The sequence below is a fragment of the Rissa tridactyla genome, chromosome 10 (assembly GCF_028500815.1).
Source record: "Rissa tridactyla isolate bRisTri1 chromosome 10, bRisTri1.patW.cur.20221130, whole genome shotgun sequence".
NCBI lineage: Eukaryota > Metazoa > Chordata > Aves > Charadriiformes > Laridae > Rissa > Rissa tridactyla.
In genome coordinates, this window is record NC_071475.1 from 7,370,190 (window position 1) to 7,390,179 (window position 19,990).

General features: G+C 45.7%; 1 protein-coding gene across 1 annotated transcript in view; it reads left to right on the plus strand.

The window, feature by feature from the left end:
* The first annotated feature begins 869 nt into the window (after positions 1–869).
* PTPRG (protein tyrosine phosphatase receptor type G) overlaps positions 870–19,990 on the plus strand; it is a 415,060-nt gene continuing 395,939 nt past the window's right edge. The window contains exon 1 of the mRNA XM_054216618.1: positions 870–1,070. Coding sequence (XP_054072593.1) covers positions 986–1,070 — 85 coding nt within the window. The 5' untranslated portion in view covers positions 870–985. The remainder of the gene's footprint in view (positions 1,071–19,990) is intronic.

The following is a 19,990-nucleotide window of genomic DNA, read 5'->3' on the forward strand; positions in this document are numbered from 1 at the left end:
CAACGTGCAGCACAGCACTAAACAACAAAAAAGCGGTATGATTTTGTGGGGGACCTCTGGCAATATGCAGTACCGAGGGGACGGAGGAGAACGATATGATTTCGGGGGGGGAGGGGACTGGTCACCCCTGGCAATGATGCACATAACTGGGGGGGGGGGAACACACACGACAGGGGGGACACGGACACCCAACACCGAGCCCCGTCCCCCTGCAGCACGCACCGAGGGCGCCACAATGACACCAGTAACTTCCCGCAGACCCCGCTCGGGTAAGAGCGCAAAATCCCAAATCCCGAGCGCCGAATTACCTCTCGGCTCAACGGCCCGCTTCCCCCCGCCTCAAACCGCCCCCTCCCTCCGCCGACACGCGCTCCGCGGAGAGTGCGCGGGGCAGCGGCGCGGGTGCCGGGCGCGTGCACGCGAGAGCGCGCGCCCCGCTGCCGCCGCTGCCGCTTTAAGGGCGGCGGGGGCGCGCCTCCGGGGCGCCGGGCGCGCCGCCGCTTCGCCTCGCCGCCGCGCCGCGCTCCCTCCTCTCTCCCTCGCCCCGCTTTAAAGTCTCCGCCAGGATCCGGGCTCGCCCGCCACTTCCTGTACGGCAGGATGGAGCGCGCCGGGGCCCCGGCTGACCGCCGCCCGCCCGCCCGTGCGCGGAGGCGGCTCTGAGCGCCCCGTCCGCGGCATGCCGCGCGCCCCGCCGCCGCCGCCCGCCTGAGCCGCCCCGCGCCGCCCCGCGGGGGGACCCCGCGCCCCGCCGCCTCCCGCCTCCCCCCGTGCCGGGGTGGGTTTCCCCCCACCCCCCCCAACCCCGCGTTGAGGAGGCGAGCGGGAGCCCCCCGCTTTCTCCCGCAGGAAGAGGGGTGCGGGGAGAAACTTATTTTCAACAAGTTTGGGTTTTTTTTTTTTCTTTTTTTCTTCCCCCCCCCCCCCCCTCCCCTGTGCGTTAATTATTTTAGCCCCTCTCCCCTTTCGATGTGCGGCTTTGGACATGCGGAGGCTACTGCAACCGTGTTGGTGGATCTTTTTCTTGAAAATCACCAGCTCCGTGCTCCATGATGTGGTGTGCTTCCCCGGTGAGTGAGCGTGGCCGGTTGTGGAGGGGGCGGGTGTGGGTTCCCGCTGCCTCCGCCGCACGTGTCCGCGACCCCCGTGGGGTCCCGGCGGGGCACCCCGCCAGCGCGGAGGATGCGCCAGGGCGCGCCGAGGGGCCCGCATTTTTCACGGGGTGGCTCCAGCATTGGGTTCCCCCCAGCCCCGCAGCACCCTCCCGGCTGCGGGCAGCGCTGCCCGCGAGTGGGGCCGTGAGCGGTGCACGGGCTCGGTTCCGCGCTCCCGCCGCCGTGTCCGCTCTCTCCGGTGCATTGCAGCCCCCGGCGGCGTGGGGCGGGCGGAGGGGCTCCGTGCGCGCTGCCCTTCCTTCGCGGCGCTGCCTGGGGGGGCTCCCTTTGTGCTGCGGGACCGCCGCCCCGAGGGCAGCGGGACTCCGCGCTCCGCTCCCTCGCTGCAGCCCCCCGTCCCCCGCCAAGAACTTAGTTGTGCGCGGCTCTCTGCCCTCCCCGCCCCACTCGTGTCCGCCGTGGGTGTCTCGCCCTGCCGGCGCCCTGACCTTGGCAGGGCGGGGGGAAGTGTGTGTGCGGGGGGCGCGGGGCTGCGCGCCCGCTCCGCAACCACCACCCCACACCCGAGGGAGAGGCGTTACGCGGGCGCGGGGGGAACCGTGCTTTCCGCCCGCCCCCCTCCCCCCCGCAACTCCCTCTTTTCTTTCGCACCCCGCGGCTTGTGTCTCTGCATCGCCCTCGCCCCCACCGAAACGCAGGGGCCGGGTGGGCGCTTGCCCCGCGGTGGGACCCCGTGTGTCGTGCCCGTGTCCCTCCCCCCTCCTCCCACAGGAGCGCCCCCGGCCCGGGGGAACTCGCAGCGCCCGCGCGGGGCTCCGGCTCGCGCCGGCTCCGCCGTGCCCCCGGCCGACCGCTAGGGGCGCTGTCGCCCCGCCGGCGCCCCCGCGGGGCCGCGCGCCCCCCTCCGCCGGCGCGCGGCGCGGGCCCCGCCTGCGCGCAGCCCCCGCGGAGCACCCCCGGCTGCCTTTAGGGTGTCGTGTGTGTCCCGCACCCCGCCTTCTGCGGCTGAAAGGCTCTTCCTGCAAACGCCTTTAGCATCCCCAAAAAAGTGGTGTATTTATGTACTTTTTCCCGGGCTTCCCCCCCGCTCCTGGCAGTGATGGGGCGGGGGGGGCCGCGGAGTGGGGTCCGCGGTGGGGTGTGACCTGCCTGGGGTGGGTGAGATGTAAGCGGGGCGAGCCCCTGTGTCCTCCCGTGAGGTCCTCGCCCCGCGACTCCTCCTGTCCTTTCTGGGGGCTCCTGATGCAGCCCGGGCTGTCGGCTGCGTCCAGGTGTGCAAGTGCGAAAAGAAGGAATTAAATTGTGGAAGCTTTATAGGAACTTCTGCTTTTGTTTCCCATCCCCCCCCCTTTTTTTTTCCTTTTTCTAAAATATACTTATTTTTCTAACCCCAAACACGGCGATAAGCAGATAGACCCATCGTATCCCAGTCTTTCCAGCAGCTTCTCACATGGTAAAATGATTTGAAGCAAAAAGAAAATAAGTTGGAGAGAGGGTTAATACCTCTGCAGCTCTTGAAGAAACATTTATCTTCTTTGTATTGATTTCTTCTCAATTTCAGCCCTCAGAATGAAGCCTTTCTCTCTGGTTCTGATATATATTGTACAGTAATTACATCTAGAAGGCAGGCTCCAGGAACGCTTTAGGAAAACAAGCTATGATGTAGGTTTAATATGACAGTATTGTACGACTTGCTGATTTAGATCAGTGATGTTTGAACCAGCTAATGTTTGCATTATGGTTTGACTATAAAGATGAATGCAAGCAGAGAGGAGTTGGTCTGTGGACATTGGCTGCGTATAGGTGAAGTCTCGAAGCTGTAAAACGTCTGTGTAATATTTAGGAATGTTTCAGGGCTGCTCATCGCTCAGGGCTTGCTTGGAAAGCAAACTATTTTCCAGAAGGGCTTTTATGCATTTAGTTTTCGTACAGAGCTCCCGTGTTAGACCTCAGTGACTGCCATACTCTCTTATGCCTTCTTCTGAAAAGCAGTAATATCTGGTGTGCGTGCGTGCAAGGGGGTGGTAAGTGAAACATCGTGATAAACGGGACGCTCCAGACTGTGATCCGGTACATCAGAGATGCCCGAGGCTGGAAAGCTGCAGGGAGGATCTCAGTGGACTATAACAGGACATCGGTGCTGACAACATCCAATGGCAAATCATCGGAATTTGTGTTGGCGGGGAATCCCGGCTAGATATTAACTGTTTAGTATCTACCACAAACGTTTCAGTACCTTTTCATGGCATTTTCTAGAGAGGATTAGAGAATTAATGTATTTGTTATTTTATGTGTTAATTTACAAGCATCTTTCTTCCCTCCGCTTCATATCTAGCTCTCCTTAAATGAAAGAGAGGTCACTATTTATTTTCTCCCCTGCAAATCACTTTACTTTGTGAAGAAACATAAAGGCTATTTTTTTTCCTTTGTTCAGCAGCAATAAATGAACCATGTAGAAAATAAGTCTTTGCGGTATTCCTTTGTTAGGAGGATTGTAATAGGTTTTCACTGTTTAAGTAGGTATTTTTGTTGCTGTTCCTTTGGTTGCAATAAGAGGAAGGAGTCATTCTTGCACAAAAAATATGTGGGTAAGGTTTTGCTCTTTCTGAAGTGTTAAGTTTAGTGCATTTCTCTGTGGGCTTGTCACTGGTAATTGCATTGCTTAATAAATCAAACTAAGACAAGGTAAGAGAGGTTGTTTCCATGGGGTCTGTTTGCTCATTAATCTAAATTCACAGTACCAAAAATCAGTAAGACATAAATATTAACATTACTATGATATCCTTACTATGTAGTTTTTCATCCGAGAGAGGATAAATATTTTTTTTTGTAAAGGAAAAACTACACATTTTTGCAGTTCTTAGCTGTTGCTGTGACAATCCTGTCATCTAAGGAGTGACAATTGTTAGCATTCTCTTAGGCTAGATGCATAAATGAAAGTCATTTTCTTGAGTCTAGATTAGCTCTTTGATAATGGATCGAATTGTTGGTGACCTGGTAACTGCCTGTAAATGGGTTTTGGATTTTGAGTCTTCATAGTTCTGAATTGAGAGTTAATTTTGCCTGTAATGTCCTCTGCTTGGAGGAAAAATATACTAGGAGCTTTTCTCAATGTACTAATCAAATGCTACTTCAGATATTTTTAAAGGTACGGAGAAGACTGGCTTTGCTTAGCAAAGACTTTACAGAGGAAGGTGCGTTGTGCACATAGAGAAATACGGAATGTACAGGAGAGGGCCCTCCAAGACTTTATTTAGTCCTGTGGCTTTTATGAAGATGACACTTCTTACATTTTAATTATCCCTTATTTTCAGTGCCTTCTTAAAATATGCTTTATGTTACGGGAAGTTGCTAATGGAGTCCTTGCAAATAAAGAATGTCAAATGAGCCTTCCCAGGCTGTGAGAGCTGAGCTTGCTGGTACGCTTCTGGGGGGAAAACTCAAGGGAGAGCTTTGCTATCTGTTAGCAGGTTTACAGGAGCTGATTCGTGGTTACCAGAGCCTGGACACAGCTTTCGAATGTCTTCAAGTAGTCACAGCAGCTGTGTGCACTAGCAGCCAGAGTAAGAGGCTTCCACAGTTGGGGAGGGACAAAGAGGCATCATGGAAGGAAGGGATTTTGGAGTATTCAAAAAAGAAAGGAGCGCAATTTGAGGGTAACTGGAATTCCCTCAGTCATATTGGGGTGTTTGCAATGTCTACAAAGCCTGTATTCAGGCTGGGGACATTGCTCCTCTTGGAAGAGTGAGGGGGGTTTTTGCCTGTGTGCCTGTGAGTTAGGGGATGAGAGAGCAGTAATAGAAGTCCTGTCTCCTCTCCTTTTTGTCTAGGAAATGGGGATGGAAGGGGTTTTGATCCTGTTCAGAAAATGGATGTCTTGGTCAGAGCAGTGAGGAACTTCTGTGAGTCTAGCACAGAGATGTCATGTCGTTCACCTGTCTCTCCTGCATCCACGCTGGGAACCTCAGCTGAACAAATAGGTCCTGCTTGGTCCCATAAAAATCACCGAGAAACACCTATTGATTTCAGTGGGGTGACAGTTTCACTGCCAGTTTCTGAGTCTTTGCAGGGAAAAAGTGTTGTCTGAAGTTATGCACATGCACTCTGTTAAAGCTGTACTGTTATCAAGTTGTGCAAGTTTAATAGTTGGGGTTTGTTTCCAATTACAGAAAAGACAGATAACAGTGAGGACGCCATCCATCTTATGATCAGTGCTCAGGGACTAACATACTTGGAGTTTTCTGAAATAAGATGTTATTAACGTTGACTCTAATTTCAATGTTCAAGTTTCATGGTTAAATTAAAGAAATTACTTCGAACTATTAATCTCAGCTGTCCTTGGAAAAAGTGCTAATCATTTGGTTGCTGCTTTTTGCAGCCAAATGAACATGTGGCATGATGTGCTTTGAAGCCTAAGGGTATAGTAATAGCACTGTACTTTAGCTAATATATAACTTTAATCTGAGAAATCATGAAAAAATGAGACTAATTTCTGTTTGCCTAAGTTACTGTGCTTCCATTTTTAAAGATCAGACTTGCTCCTGCGTGTTGACGGAATTGTAATTACTTATATTTACATGCTGTGCTACTTAAAGCTTAATTCTAAGCAACAATTCTTAAGTATTTTAGGAAATGGAAACTCATCAGTAGAGACAAGATATGGAGTCGTCTGAGGATGCAGATAGGCACCAAATGGGTTAATTTAAGGTTTTATGTATCCCTTCTGGGGACTGCGTGCTACTTCAGGTGCCTAAATATCTTTACAAATTTTTCCCTTCTTCATGAGGTAAAGTCCTGTCGATGTTCCTTCCAAGTGAAAATTGGGGACCTGCACCTTCTTGCACCAGGTTGACAGGAATGTGACTTCATCGATTGCCAGAGTTACTCCCAGGAAGAACTGGCCTGTATCAGCTTTGTAGAGACATGCAGGGGTTGGAAGCAAAGCAGAGAAGGAAGATGTAAATTAATGCACACTTTCATACTTAGTAGAGGAACCTGGGGTGTGGCCAACTGGAGATGCCCAACTAGAGAATAACTTTTGATGAAAGCAGCTAGTTTTTACATTTGTGCGTAAATAAACCTTTAGAGAAAAAAAATCACAGAAAAATGATCCTTGGTTGCTGTTAATTTTTCCATTACTCAATATCTTGTGGTAGTGCTGATGATCATGTTATACGTGTTGCAGGCTACACAAATCCATCCACATTACTTGCCTGGGGGCAAGTCAAACTGGCTGCTTTGTTTTAATGCTGTTAACACCTCTCCAAGGTGATATTGCCCCACTTCAGTGAGGACAGGTGTACTCTTAGATGAATCTGGGCTATGCTGATCACGTTTTCAAATGCTTGCCTTTCCGTGTACCATGTCTTGTTGAGGCACAGCTGCCAGGACACAACGGATTCCTGGCTTATGCCAACATACACATAGCCTAAGCAGAGGCTCTTCCCACGCAGAAAGTGAACCGATGAACGAGGGTGCCGATTGCTAGCACAGCAGTGGTGATGCTGCGATACTCCATGGGTATGGCTGTTCCTGCTTCTTTTCTCCTTTTCTCTGATGGCTCGCAGTATTAATGGGAAGCTGAAGGAAACGGTGGTGAATAAACTCCCCAGCTGACTGGAGGAGGAGGGAGGACACAGGGCAGTGAGCAAACTAAGACGTTTGTGCAATCACTGTAAGATATGTTTTTATTACACTGAATGAGCTCACCTTATGGCAATTTGAATTAGTCTTCAAGTGAACTATGGTTAAAGTAAAATCAGTTATTACATGGCCTTGTTTTTTTTTAATGTGGTTTTATTATGCATCTCTAAGTTTGCTTGGGAGTTGAAGTACTAGCGTTCTTAATTATCAAGTCATTTGAATAATGATGAACCATTTTCTAGAACTTAAAACTTGACCGCATAGTGCACCTGCCAGCAGGACTGACACATAAAATCTCAATTGACGTGGGTGTTGCAGTTTTTCTATGCATAAATGCTGCAGTGATGCCTGAATATGTTTATCCTGTGCCCGTGCCTGCTTTGAGGGACTTTGCATTCATAGCATGGAGGCCTTTCTAAAGAAAATCTAGGTGTTTTGAGACTTGGATGCTTAGCTTAGGAAAGCTGCTTTGAAAAATCCTTTTCTCTGCTTGCAGATATGTAATGAATGAGGCCTTGAGCCCGGAAGAGCTGCATTGGTATTTAGGAGCAAAATGTGGGATGTTATTTGGTCTTGTGGCAGCTGTTTTGTTCTCTTTTTCGAAATAAAATGTGCCTGTCTTCCTGACAGAGTGCTGTTAAAGTTCTGCTGTTGGGAGTCAGTTTATTCTGCTGACAGTAAAGGAAAGCTATCTGATAACTCCTTGCAGGCAAAGCGGCTAGTTGTTCAGTTTTCCCACACTTCACTTTTTCCATCTTCTGTCCTTGCAGGAGGCTTGTAACAGACATAAAAAAATGCTATAATCCTTGCTTTAATCAAAGCAGTGCCTTGCCATTTCCTTATTCCTATAAAAGCATTTACAATTTGGGCTGCTGGTTTTTATCAGTCTGAAGTCTAAGACCTGGAGTTCCTTGGTCAGTTTGTCAAGGTGGTTGAAAGGCAGTGTTAGTTGTCCCAGGGTCCATTAGGACTTCACTGTAACAAGTGGTGGACATGGAATAAGCAGCATATGAAGGGACAATCACTTGTGCCAATGTACTGGATAAGCGATTTTTCTACTGCAGAGGTAAACGGAAACAGTTCTGTCCTGGCCCTTGCTGATCCTAAACAGTAAGCAAGTTACTTTCTTTGGGCCTCGTTCCATCCTTTAAAACAAGGATGTAACCCCTGCACTGCTGAAGACCAGTGCCTGCCTTTGTGTCAGTTTGGGGTGCTTAGAAATGCTCTGCTCTCCTCAAAAATCTTTCTTTTTTTTTTTTTTAAATTTTCTTTAATTTTTTTTCTCCTGGATTTTAAAATAACTCATTTTATATCTTAGGAGGTAGTGAAGTTAGTGATACTCATCTCAAAATAGGTAAGTCTTCGCTAAGAGCTATTTAGAGCAAGTTTAGTGATTATTTTTTTTTTTTGGATGGGTGTATGTTTATATAAGCCAGTTTAGTTTATATAAGTTTATATAAGTCAGTTTAGTGGGCTCCAGCATGAGGCTGTTGTGTCCATCTGTCCTTCTCCCCTACCCCTCCACTCCCTGGCAACTCCAAGTTGAGACAATAAAGATACCTAGTAGCTTTCAAATAATTAAGTACAGATCTACATTGCTATCACAAGTGAGTTTAGGGTTTAAATTTTCGATAGACGTTCATTGGTATTTTGATTCCTAAAGTGCTTTCAGACTTCTGGAGATTATGGTATAGATTCACTGCAGTCAAAGTAGAAATGACTGTTTGTGCAGCCTGACAGTGCCTCAGACATTGCAGCCAGTTAGTAGGTAGGCAGAGAGAACCAGTCAGATGTTTCTTCTTGTTGGCCTCCATGCTACTTGTAACTAGTTTACTTATTATTCTTATGCAGTAGCTCGTGTATTTTGTATTTAAATCCAGGCTTAAAATACAACTAAAATTTGCCTGTTGACAGCAGTTGCATCATATTTTAATTGGTGAGAATTGCTAATGGAGTGTTCAGGTTCTAAAATTAGTTGTTTATTTTTCCTTTCTTCCTTGCCCAAGGGTTTTGCATCAGATTATATGGCTTCTGTATAACTGTTTGTGTACCCAGAGCAACACCTTTGTGCAGTTTTATCTATTTAAGTAAGTGTTAAAAGTATGGGCTCAGTGACAGCAGTTTCAGAAACTGTGACTTTTAAAATTGTTTCTTACTAGATTGTTTATGCATTGTAAAGTGATTCTCTTTTGTTTACTGCGAATTAATTCACTGTTATCTTTGTAAACCTGGGGTGCAAAATGTGCGAGTTTATAATGTTTTATCTTGGCATAATGGCAGGTCCTCAGCTGCTGCAAATTGTGGTAGCACGATTGATGCTACTGTTTCTGTGGCAGCTTTCACCAGGTGAGACTTGCACCATAACCCTCATTGTGACACTAGTCCGAAAAACGACTGTGCATCTTCCCTTCAGTATTTCTGTAGGCTGGCTTTGTGTCAAAGGTGCACAGTTTTGATACTGTTTTATGCTTCGGGGAGGGTTTTTTACTGTGTGGTGAAATGCAAACCCACTTCTTTGTATGATTCTGCTTGCTGTGAAGCAGAGGTGTCCAGTGCTTCTGTTAAAATTCTGGCTTTCGGGAGGGACGCTTGTCATGTGTGTCAGTCCTGGAATTGTTCTGTTGGGCTGTACCTATTTTTTTTTGACCAAAGCTGTGACTGTTGCAAAGGAGTTTGTGAAGTTTTCACAGCTGTCAACAGCTGTCAGTTGTTTGGTTTTTTTAAAATCAATTATTTGTTTAATGCCCACTTTGAAGCAATACCCAAATTCTCCTTGAATAGTTACAAAAACAAATAAACCACACAAAAAGTGGTTGTTTGTATTATTCACTGTAGCTGTGAAGCTCGAACTGCAAATATACAGCCAGTTTAACAACTGTCTTGTGTGTTTCACTTTTCTCTACTGAGCCCTCTGATATTTTATCATGAAAATATTTACATGTTACAGTAAAACCGTGTTACAATGTCCTGATTAACTTAGTGACCTGAACTCCACGAGCCTTTTGCTATCAGATTTTGTTCAGTCCTTGAGTAATTTTGTAGCAATCTTTTTTGCCTTTTCTCCAATTTTTTTCAACTTATTTTTAGAAAGGTGCACACCGGAACTGAACACTGGTTTTATTCATATCGTATATGCACGATGCTATTGCCCTTTCTGTTTGTCCAAGGATTTTCAGTGGCCTGTTTTTCTGCCACAGCAAGAAAGCTCATGTTGGTTGTTTGCCTAGTATGACTTCTTGATCATTATTGGGGTCAGTGCTGAACAAAATAGTCTGCTGTTCAGTGGATGGGCCCTGGATCACTAGTTCTTAGGGGTTTTAACTTTATTAAAATAAACTCTTTGAATGGATCTCCTTTTTTTTTAATGTGACTTGAACACAGCTACAATGATAATTTTAGCAATAGAAAGACAGACAGCCCTCTCTGAACTTTAGTCCTCTGCAGTCTTAGTTTCTTAGATGCATCCTTTTGTTCTGGTTTTGCTCGTTTCCTTTTGTAGCCCAACAGGTTTTAGGGGAGCAGCAGTCATTGCATCCCATAATAGTCCAAGTACCTGTTGTGGAGTTATCTAAAATGGATATCGTAGGGTTTGGCTTCTGTTGAGCACTGTAAACTGAAATCTTCACACAGCTCCAGAACATGACTGTGACCTTCTGGTCACAGTTATCACCCTTGTGTGATAACACTGCTGTGGCTCACAGTTGAGCTTCGTCGGGAACTTATGATTTGGAAGGAACCCCAAGGAGGCTGTTGATTTCTTAGGAATGTGTGTTTTGCCCATCCATTCCCTCACCCCATTAGCGTTACTGATGCTGCTGGTTTTGGTAAAAAGTGTTTCTTGTAGTGTCCTCATTTTCTTCTGCTGCTGGATGCAGGTGAGGGGACTGGATATTGAGCTAGTCGCAAGAATTTAGAAGATCGGCTCTGTTACTGTGGCCCTGTTTCCATTAGGGTGGCCTCCCTTGGATGCTTTTAGCTTTCCACCTTGAAGGCGTTTGTTTTGAGCAAACTTGCACTGTGCACCAAATGAGGAAAACCAGTTCCTTCTCCCTCAGCTAATATCCTGTCTGGGAAGAGGCTGGCGTCTGTGAAGGTAGATGGGAAGGTAGAGATCCTTACGACTAGAGGGGGAGTCCGGTCTTCCAAATGTGAGAGTCTTCACCGACACCCACTGAGAAGACCTGATCCATACTGGTCATACCATTGGATCAAGTTCTGGCATGCTGAAAGGACCATAAACTTAATCGTGCTTGATCAATACTGATAGCTCTCATATGCTTTGGGAGGACAGAGTGCAGTCTGAGGCAGGCAGGCTCTGGCAGTATGTGCTGCCCGGAGAGCCGGGAGGAATGCCTAGGTGCTCTGCCAGGAAGGTTTTAACTGGCCTTTAAAGTGATGGACTAGATGGCTGTCAACAGAAGGCCATTCAGTGTTGTTCTGTGCCACACGTGCTCATACTGTGCCCCCCTAAGCCCCCGGTTGCCCCTGCTCTGTGTCCGTGCTTCTTCTGGAGGCTGGAAGGGTAAAGCGAATCTGCAGCTGCTGCAGCCGATGGGAGACTCGTGGTCAAAGAGCTTTTGCTCCGCACGGGAGGGGAGCGTGATGCCCAGTGTTATTACTTGCTAGAGCGTGAAGCCTGCAAGTAATGGTAATACAAATGTGTTTCAATTTGTAACCTGGCCTTCTGTATCAAGATTGGACTACTTCTGTTCTGTTGCACATGTGCATCACTTGGGGAAACATGCTGATAGTACTTAACATTTAATTGCTTCTCTTGATTTTATTTGTAAATTAGAATCTAGAGGATCTGTAAGGGAAAAAAAAAACCAACAACAAAAAAAACAAAACAAAACACCCTACCAGTATAGCTTAATTGGACAACATTTTAGAGTAACTAAAAAAAAAAAAGACTTAGCTTTCCAGCTTTTGGAGCTGAGACAAATGCAAACTTACTTATTGATCCATACATATGATATCATATTTTAACTATTGTCTAAACTGGAGGTCATCTCTATACTAGATTGCCTAAGAATCTGTCTATCTTATCGCATCTTGTACTCATTTATAGTTGTTTCCATTTCTGGCTTTGTTGGAGAGACAGCTAGTGTTTCAACCTAAATTAAAATCAATAAGAAGCAATTTCGTTTGTTTTTTAACTACTAGAGGAGGCTTTTTTTTTTTTAGTAAACCTCTATGTTCAGCTAAGTCACTTGGTTCTTTCCATCAAGATAATTGCCAGACCTCATTAATTCCTAATTTTTGCATATGTAGGAATGGGTTCATTTTCCAGTGTACCTAACAAAATGTCAAATATGATTTAAAAATAAACATTTATTTTAAATCATCACTGCGAAGTAAATACAGTAAAAAATACTTGGCAATTAAAAGTAAAGCAGCTTAAAACCATCTTGAGGGGAAGCATATGCTTGGGGGCTGTGGTGAATGCTGTTGACCCAGGAGCCCTGCGCTGGCAGGGTAGCACAGGCTTCCCCTGGCACATCTGGGCAATGTTCTGCAGGGATGACTTTCAGTGGAAAAAGCAGAGTCTGGGTCTCTGTGCCTTCAGTCTTTGGCTTGGATATATCCACATCACACGAATTCATGTAAGAAGCTCTTGTCATGATGTCAGCTGGCTTTTACCACGCAGCCAGCAGTTTGCCAGCAATAACAATTAACCTGGGTCAAATTCAACATGGAATTCAGGCTGAAGCAATGCGGGTACTTCCCAGATAAGGCAATGGTGAGCCCTAACATAATATTAGAGTAAATATCTAAAGGTGATGCTCTGATGAAGTGTCCATAATGAGATGTGTTGCTGCTCTGGTGAGTTGATCACAGGGTGCAGAAAATCATCCTCTTTTGTTTGCAGTACAGGCTGCCCAACTGGACGGAGATGGACACATTTCTGTGTAATGGTTGTCCTCTATGCTTATGAAGCATATGAAGGTTCAGTTTTCACTGGCAAGGCTTCCTGTCACTGATGTGGCTATCCAGTTGGAAGAATTAGTTTATGTCTTAAGAAATAGCATTTCCATAAAGGGTAGACCAGATGCTGTGGTGGAGAACCTGGCCCTTGCATGGCAGCTTTTGGTAAAGCATTTCCTCTACCTCTTCTGAATCAAGCGAAGTTCGGCATCTAGCAATGCTGGGCCAGGGTCTATATGAGCATTTATATTCTTCTGCATCTTGTTTTAAATTGTGTGGGCTGAAACTTTAGTCCCTGAAAAAGTGAACGCCAATATTTTTCTCAGGTGGGTTGTTGTGATTTTTGCCCAGTGCCTCTCATAATTTCAGAAATGTTTAAGAGTTCCCGGAGTTCTTAATTCTAAATACAAGAACCTTTTGGATGGTCTAAATCTCATTTTGTGTTTGTGTTTAACTTCCCTTTGAAGATCCCGAGTATTATGAGCTACCTGTTACTTTAATCTCTCGGGTTCAGTTTTCCCTCACCTTTTCTTTTGCTTCCACTTGCTTTGATTCAGATATGTTAATGAGTCAAGGAAGAGGGCAAACCAAGGGCAAAAAGAGGCAGATCTGGCTACCCTGGTAATCAAAGTAAGAATCTTTTCCCTTAAGTAAACTGCTAAAGCAGTGTTTTGTAGGAACAAAACATAATTAGTAACTAGATGACACTGATGGAGAGCACGTTTCCTTCATCCTCAACGGCAACTTAAGGGTTGCGTGTGAATTGCTTGAATTTGATATCAAAACAGCAAACCATGTCTTTTTAACTAATTGCATAAAACCACACAGGAATTTATGCTTATGTGCCAGGAAGCCAGCTGTGTTTAGAAATATATGAGTGCACAGTGTGTTCCAGGAATGTAAGGTAAAAGCGACTTGTCCACTCGCTAGTGACACCTATCGTAAGTGAATCCCAAGCCATAGTTCTATACAAGGAGTAATACATTACAGCACAAACAGATTCCCTGTCAAAAAGGTAATTAATACCTCATGTCAAACACTATCTGCATGTACTGCTTTCTCTATTTCATGTTATTAAGCAGCGTGACCTTTTCTCTTTCAGCAATTAGCTTTCAAGGTGAAAACCAACTTAGGAAGAAAATTAACTTTTTTTTTCATTGGATCTGAGGAGTCTTATAGTTTTGCAGTAGTCTTGATTACACCTTCACGCTTTACAGTTTTGATTGCTATCTTGATCAATGACTCTTCATTTCTGTAGTTTGAGATTGCATTCCCCTGTTTGCTTCTGTATTTGGGAGACATCGTCAGGCGTTTTGGGTGCAGGCGGTGTCTGCAGAGCCAGATGAGGCTTGTAAGATGCACGCTGTCAACGGGTAACAACTCCAGCTTGTCTCATTTGCACTCTATTAGTAACAAGTTCACTTACTAAGTAATTCTGTTCTGATCTTCAGTTTTTAATTTACCTGACAGTTGTGCTTTCTGTTGAACTGCAACTATGTGTACCCACTGTAATAAAGCAGTGCTCTCTTTCTTTGTAAAACCAGACGTTTCTGAACTGCGTACGCTGAGTGTGAGATACAGGGCTTATAGTTTGATTTGCCTTTTTGCTTCTGTTCGTGAAATAGAAGCCATCCTGGAGTTTGCTACGTTTTGTTGCATTCCTTGGAAATAATGTTGAAACACATGGGCCTTACTAAGAGTATTCTGTCTTGATAAGAAATAAAATACATTGTTATGGTGAACACCATTTCTGTTATCACTGACTGTCTGGGCCATACAATACGGAGCACAGTAAAGGATCAAAGCCAGGAGCACTGTCCTCTCTGCCCTGGAAAGCTGATGAATTGTTCAGTCCTTCCCTTGGTGCCTTTCGGTGACTTCTGCTGTGATCGATACAGGCAGCATCAACAAAAATTGAACCTTTCTGCTAGCTCTCATGCTTGCAAGTAAAGTGGAGAAAGCTTGATTTGTTTTGCTGCTTAAGACCTTGCTGTCCTCACGCAAGTGCCACATGAGAGGTCCACTTACTGTTCGCATTATAAAAATATGTGACTTCTGTCCTACCTTCCAGGGTGGCATCTCAGTGGTGTCAAACTGGTTGTGAAGGAGCTAATGCTGTGGTTTTGGATATATTTAAAAAAAAAAACAAAACCAAAACCAGACCAACAAAGCTCCAGAGATCTTTCAGCTAGACTGTAAGGATAATACACGTTAGTGTCTTTAACAGGAAAAGCTAAAGCCGTGATAGAATTCAGTCTGGCCAGGGATATCAAGGGCAACAAGAAAAGCTTCTATAGGTGTGTTGGTCATAAAAGGAAGACTAGGAAAAATGTGGGCCCTTTCCAGAAGGAAACAGGAGACCTGGTCACCCAGGACCTGGACAAGGCTGAGGTGCTTAACGATTTTTTTTTTTTGCCTTAATCTTCACTGGCAAGTGCTCTAGCCACACACGCAAGTTGCACAAGGCAAAGGCAGGGACTGGGAGAATGAGGAACCACCCACTGTAGGAGAAGATCGGGTTCAAGACCATCTAAGGAACCTGAAGGTGCACAGGTCCGTGGGACCTAACGAGATCCATCTGCGGGTCCGGAGGGAACTGTCAGATGAAGTTGTGAAGCCACTACCCATCATATTTGAGAAGCCATGGCAGTCTGGTGAAGTTCCTGCTGACTGGAAAAAGGGAAATTATAAACCTCATATTTAAAAAGGGAAAAAATGAAGACCTGGGGAACTACAGGCCAGTCAGTCTCACAGTTGTGCCCAGCAAGATCATGGAGCAGATCCTTCTGGGAATTATGCTAATGCAGGAAAGATGAGGAAAGGTTCTTTATCAGTGAGTGTAGCAATAGGATGAGGGCTAATGGTTTTAAATTGGAAGAGAGTAGATTTAGAATCATAGAATCATTTAGGTTGGAAAAGACCCTTGGGATCCTCGAGTCCAACCATCAGCTCCACTCTACAAAGTTCTCCCTTACACCATATCCCTTAACACCACATCTAAATGAGTCTTAAACACATCCACGGATGGTGACTCCACCACCTCCCTGGGCAGCCTATTCCAATGTCTGATCACTCTTTCTGGGAAGAATTTTTTCCTAATGTCCAGCCCAAACCTATCCTGCTGCAGCCTGAAGCCATTCCCTCTTGTTCTGTCGCTAATTACCTGTGAGAAGAGTCCAGTGTCTTTTCAAGTAGTTGTAGAGAGTGATGAGGTCTCCCCTCAGCCTCAAACTGAACAGTCCCAGCTCCTTCAATCGCTCCTCATAAGATTTATTCTCCAGGCCCTTCACCAGCTTCGTTGCCCTCCTCTGCACTCGCTCCAGCACCTCGATATCTCTCTCACATTGAGGTGCCCAAAACTGGACACAATACTCAAGGTGTGGCCTCACCAGTGCTGAGTACAGGGGGACAATCATCTCCCTCCTTCTGCTGGTCACACTATTTCTAATACAAGCCAGGATGGCACTGGCTTTCTTGGCCACCTGGGCACACTGCTGGCTCATGTTCAACCGCTTGTCAATTAGAACCGCCAGGTCCTTTTCTGCCAGGCAGCTCTCCAGCCACACTGCCCCAAGCCTGTAGCGATGCACGGGGTTGTTGTGGCCCAAGTGCAGGACCCGGCACTTGGCCTTTTTGAAGCACATTCCGTTAGCGTTGGCCCATCGGTCCAATCTATCCAAGTCTCTCTGTAGAACCTCCCTATCCTCATGCAGATCAACACTCCCGCTTAGATTTAGATTAGATATAAGGAAGAAATTCTTTACTGTGAGGGTGAGACACTGGCCCAGGTTGCCCAGGGAAGTTGTGGATGCTCCATCCCTGGAGGTGTTCAAGGCCAGGCTGGATGGGGCTTTGAGCAACCTGGTCTAGGGGGAGGTGTCCCTGCCCAGGGCAGGGGGGTTGGAACTAGATGACCTTTAAAACATCCCCTCCAACTCTGACCATTCTATAATTCTATGCAGGAGCTTATAATGCTCCAAAAAAGCTTAGACTGAAGAATTGTCTTATTATTCAGAACTATCTATATCTTTATAAAGCTGCTTTTGGCATTCCTTTGCTCTTTCATCTTGACTGTCCTCCACTGATGAATTGTTCTGATAGTCAGCGGCCTTTGTGGTTATTCTGATAAGCTTTGCCTTGTGGGTTCCTGAGCCATTCTCCTTGCTGCAAAACCAAAATCCAGCAAGAGTGCCTTCCTGAGCACTGTATGGTCTTTGCTGTCTCACTTGCATGAGCACTCCCATTTGGACTGGGGGCTCCTTTCTTTGCCCCATCCCTCTCCTGTGTAGCTGGGCCCTCAGCTTATGCGGTGTGTGCTATCCAGACCTCATGTGGGCTTCAATCAGGAATCGTCAGTGCCTGAATGCATAAGCCGAGGCTTGCTGTGTCATTCATCCCATTGTGGCTGAGTGGCTGGAGCAATCTTCTGGACATCGGGACCTGATTCCTCAGATTTATTTTTTTTTTTCTCCCCCTCAGTGGTAAGGAGGATGCTCTGATGGTCTAGGATCAGTCTTCTGCTCTGTCTGGTCTGTTGAGTACTTTCGAGGTGCTGTTTTGCCTTCAAGTTGCTATGTGTTGCTATATATATATTTATGTATGAATACTACTGCTTTTAAAACCTGGCATAATAATAATTAAACTTAGGAATTATATACCTGAATAGGTTTCTTCCATTAGTAAAGCAGTTAGTAGGTGGATTAGAACAAATATTCAGCAGACGTTGTAGTAGTACAGTAGGATTGAGTTCACATTGGGGATTCATAATGTGTGTCTGAATCCATGCTTATAGACAAAATTGTGAGATTATATTTTTCTGGAAGAAGAGTTTTGTCCAAAGAACAGATGAGGCTACTTTATAGGGTAGGAAGCTTCTTTGGTAGGTGATACTGAAGTCAGATGGCCTTGTGATTCCTTTGGCTGAACCAGAATTGCTAATGCTTTCTTGTAAACTTTGAAGCTGGGGGTGTATGTAAGCATATAAATACTGATAGCACCTGTTGTCAGTGGAGCTGAAGTGGTATAGAGAAAGGCTATATTATATAGTAACAGGTAATTAGTTATACAGGACTATTGGCTTTGGTCTGGAAAAGACCCTCCCTGTTCAGTTCAGTGGAGATTTCTGCCTTGAGCGTGGTGGTGCAACATCAGATGAAATCTGACTAGTGAGTGATTTATTGCAATGTCGACAAGAAAAAACTATCTACTACGGGATGCGTTGATAGAGGACAATGATACTTCATTGCAGTTTCTTCCCTGAAAAGCTACAGTGGCATTGATGTTTTATTCTTCACGTGTTGCTTCATCAGTTTGGGCAGTTTGTGTCGTGGAGGGGAAATGTGTGGAGATTGCTTGTTTTCAAACACTAATGCCTACAGACACGGTTTTTTTCATTGAGGAAAACCAGTGAAGAAGCAAGCTATTTGTACAATCATGTTCACAGTCAGATTGCTCCCTCTTCCTGTCTGGGCTCCATTTTACCCACTATATATTTTCTTTAGTGTTTCAAGAAAAGGACTGAAAAAGCAATCGAAACAGTGGCAACATAGTCTGTGTAAAATACATATTGGTGTTCTAAAAATCAGTTTAATTTTAGCATGTATTTTAACATAAACTTCAGCTATATTTTTGTTTGCCACTTCTTCCCCAGTTCAGCTGTTTTCAGTTCCATGCCAGGAGTGTTTGTGAAGCCCAGAATTCTTACTGTGCAACACATGAGAATTCTGCAAGTGACAAAATAAGGAAATTGCATGGTATAATACAGCAGAGCATAGGTGATTTGCCCAAGGCGTTAAATAATTGAAGGGATCTGATGATAATTTTGCGGGGGGGGGGGGGGGGGGCAGGAACAACACAAAACCGAACAAACTGTTTCTCAGGGACTGTGTATTGTAGAATCTTGAACTTGATAGTTTGTACTGTCCTGGTTTGAACCTTACCTTGAGGAGACATAGGGCTTTAAGAGTGATGGGATGTGCTGCCCCTAAAGACCTCAATGTCTCCTGATGTTTCAGTATCCCTGAGAAGGGCACCAGTGGCCTGGGCCATAGCTATATTTGAAATGACGAAGCTGGACAAACATGCTAAAAATACCTTCTCTAAGTTGGCTTGTGTGTAACCGGCACTTCTGAGATGACAGTCTGCATTTTCATCACTTCCAGGATGTTGAACGAGGTTGAACTGCGCTAGCTTTTGTTACTGGAGTTGGATCTGACAGCTACAGAAAAGCTGCATCTGATACCCTGTCTTTCCTGCAATGAAGGCCAGTGTGAACACATCCCACCTGTGACTGGCAAACTGAACTCCTTTGTTCTCCTTAGACCAAAGTCGCTCCAGATTGAGAAGAACTTAAGTTTAATTAGACTTGAACAGTTTGGACCATGTTCATCACAATATACCCATACACACAGTCTGTCCTGGCCCCTTATGTTCCTGTATGTTGTGTGACGCTTAAAACATTGCAGTGAAAGCAGACACTAAGGAAGGCATCCAGTTGTTTCCTTGCATTTGGTGACATGGATTGTTTTGGTCAGAGAAACACTGTGAGATTCCTCATTGCATTCTCACAGCTGTGTGACTGTGGCTTGAGGGTTCTGGTTTGGTGGGAGCTTGGATAACTGAAGATGTATGTTTGGGTAAGAAGCTCTGAGGAGATGGCTGCGCTTTTTCCCTCCTAAACTCTGTCTCAGCAGGGTGCTGGCAAAGTTATTGATGGTGCTTTCAAGACTTGCTGCACAAGGATGGGCAGTTGCATGTCCAGGCATATGCCATCAAGCCTGACTGAACCAGCTTGTTGAAGCCAGGTTGGCTTCTCTCACTGTTGTGGCAAAGGAGAAGGTGAACTCCTGTGCTCCGGTTTGTTGGGCTCAGCTGAATTCAGGTATCAAATGGCAAGACTTCCTCCTGCGTTAATCCCTGGGGAGACAAAGAGCGAGAGAGCAGCCAGGGTACTGTGGAGCTCTTTGCATCTTGCGAGGGTGGAACACCTTTTTGGTGGGGAATTCAGGATCTTGGTGCATTGCCATGCCATCAGTGAAGTCAGGCTGACAGAAAGCCGCCTTGGCCTGGGAGCTACACGTGCAGGTACCAGCCTAGCGGATTTCTCTCCTTGGGAATGACAACACAGAGAAGTGTATGTTGCACAGCAGTAGATCGATCTGTTTGAGTGGATCCAAGCTGCTTGTGATGTAGCAGTGTTTATCAGGCTAGGAGACATCCTTAAGGGTCCTAATGTCTGACAATGCTGAGTATGAGTACCTTAGCAATGAGGAAGAGATGGTGTGTATTCCCCAGAGAAATTGTTTTTT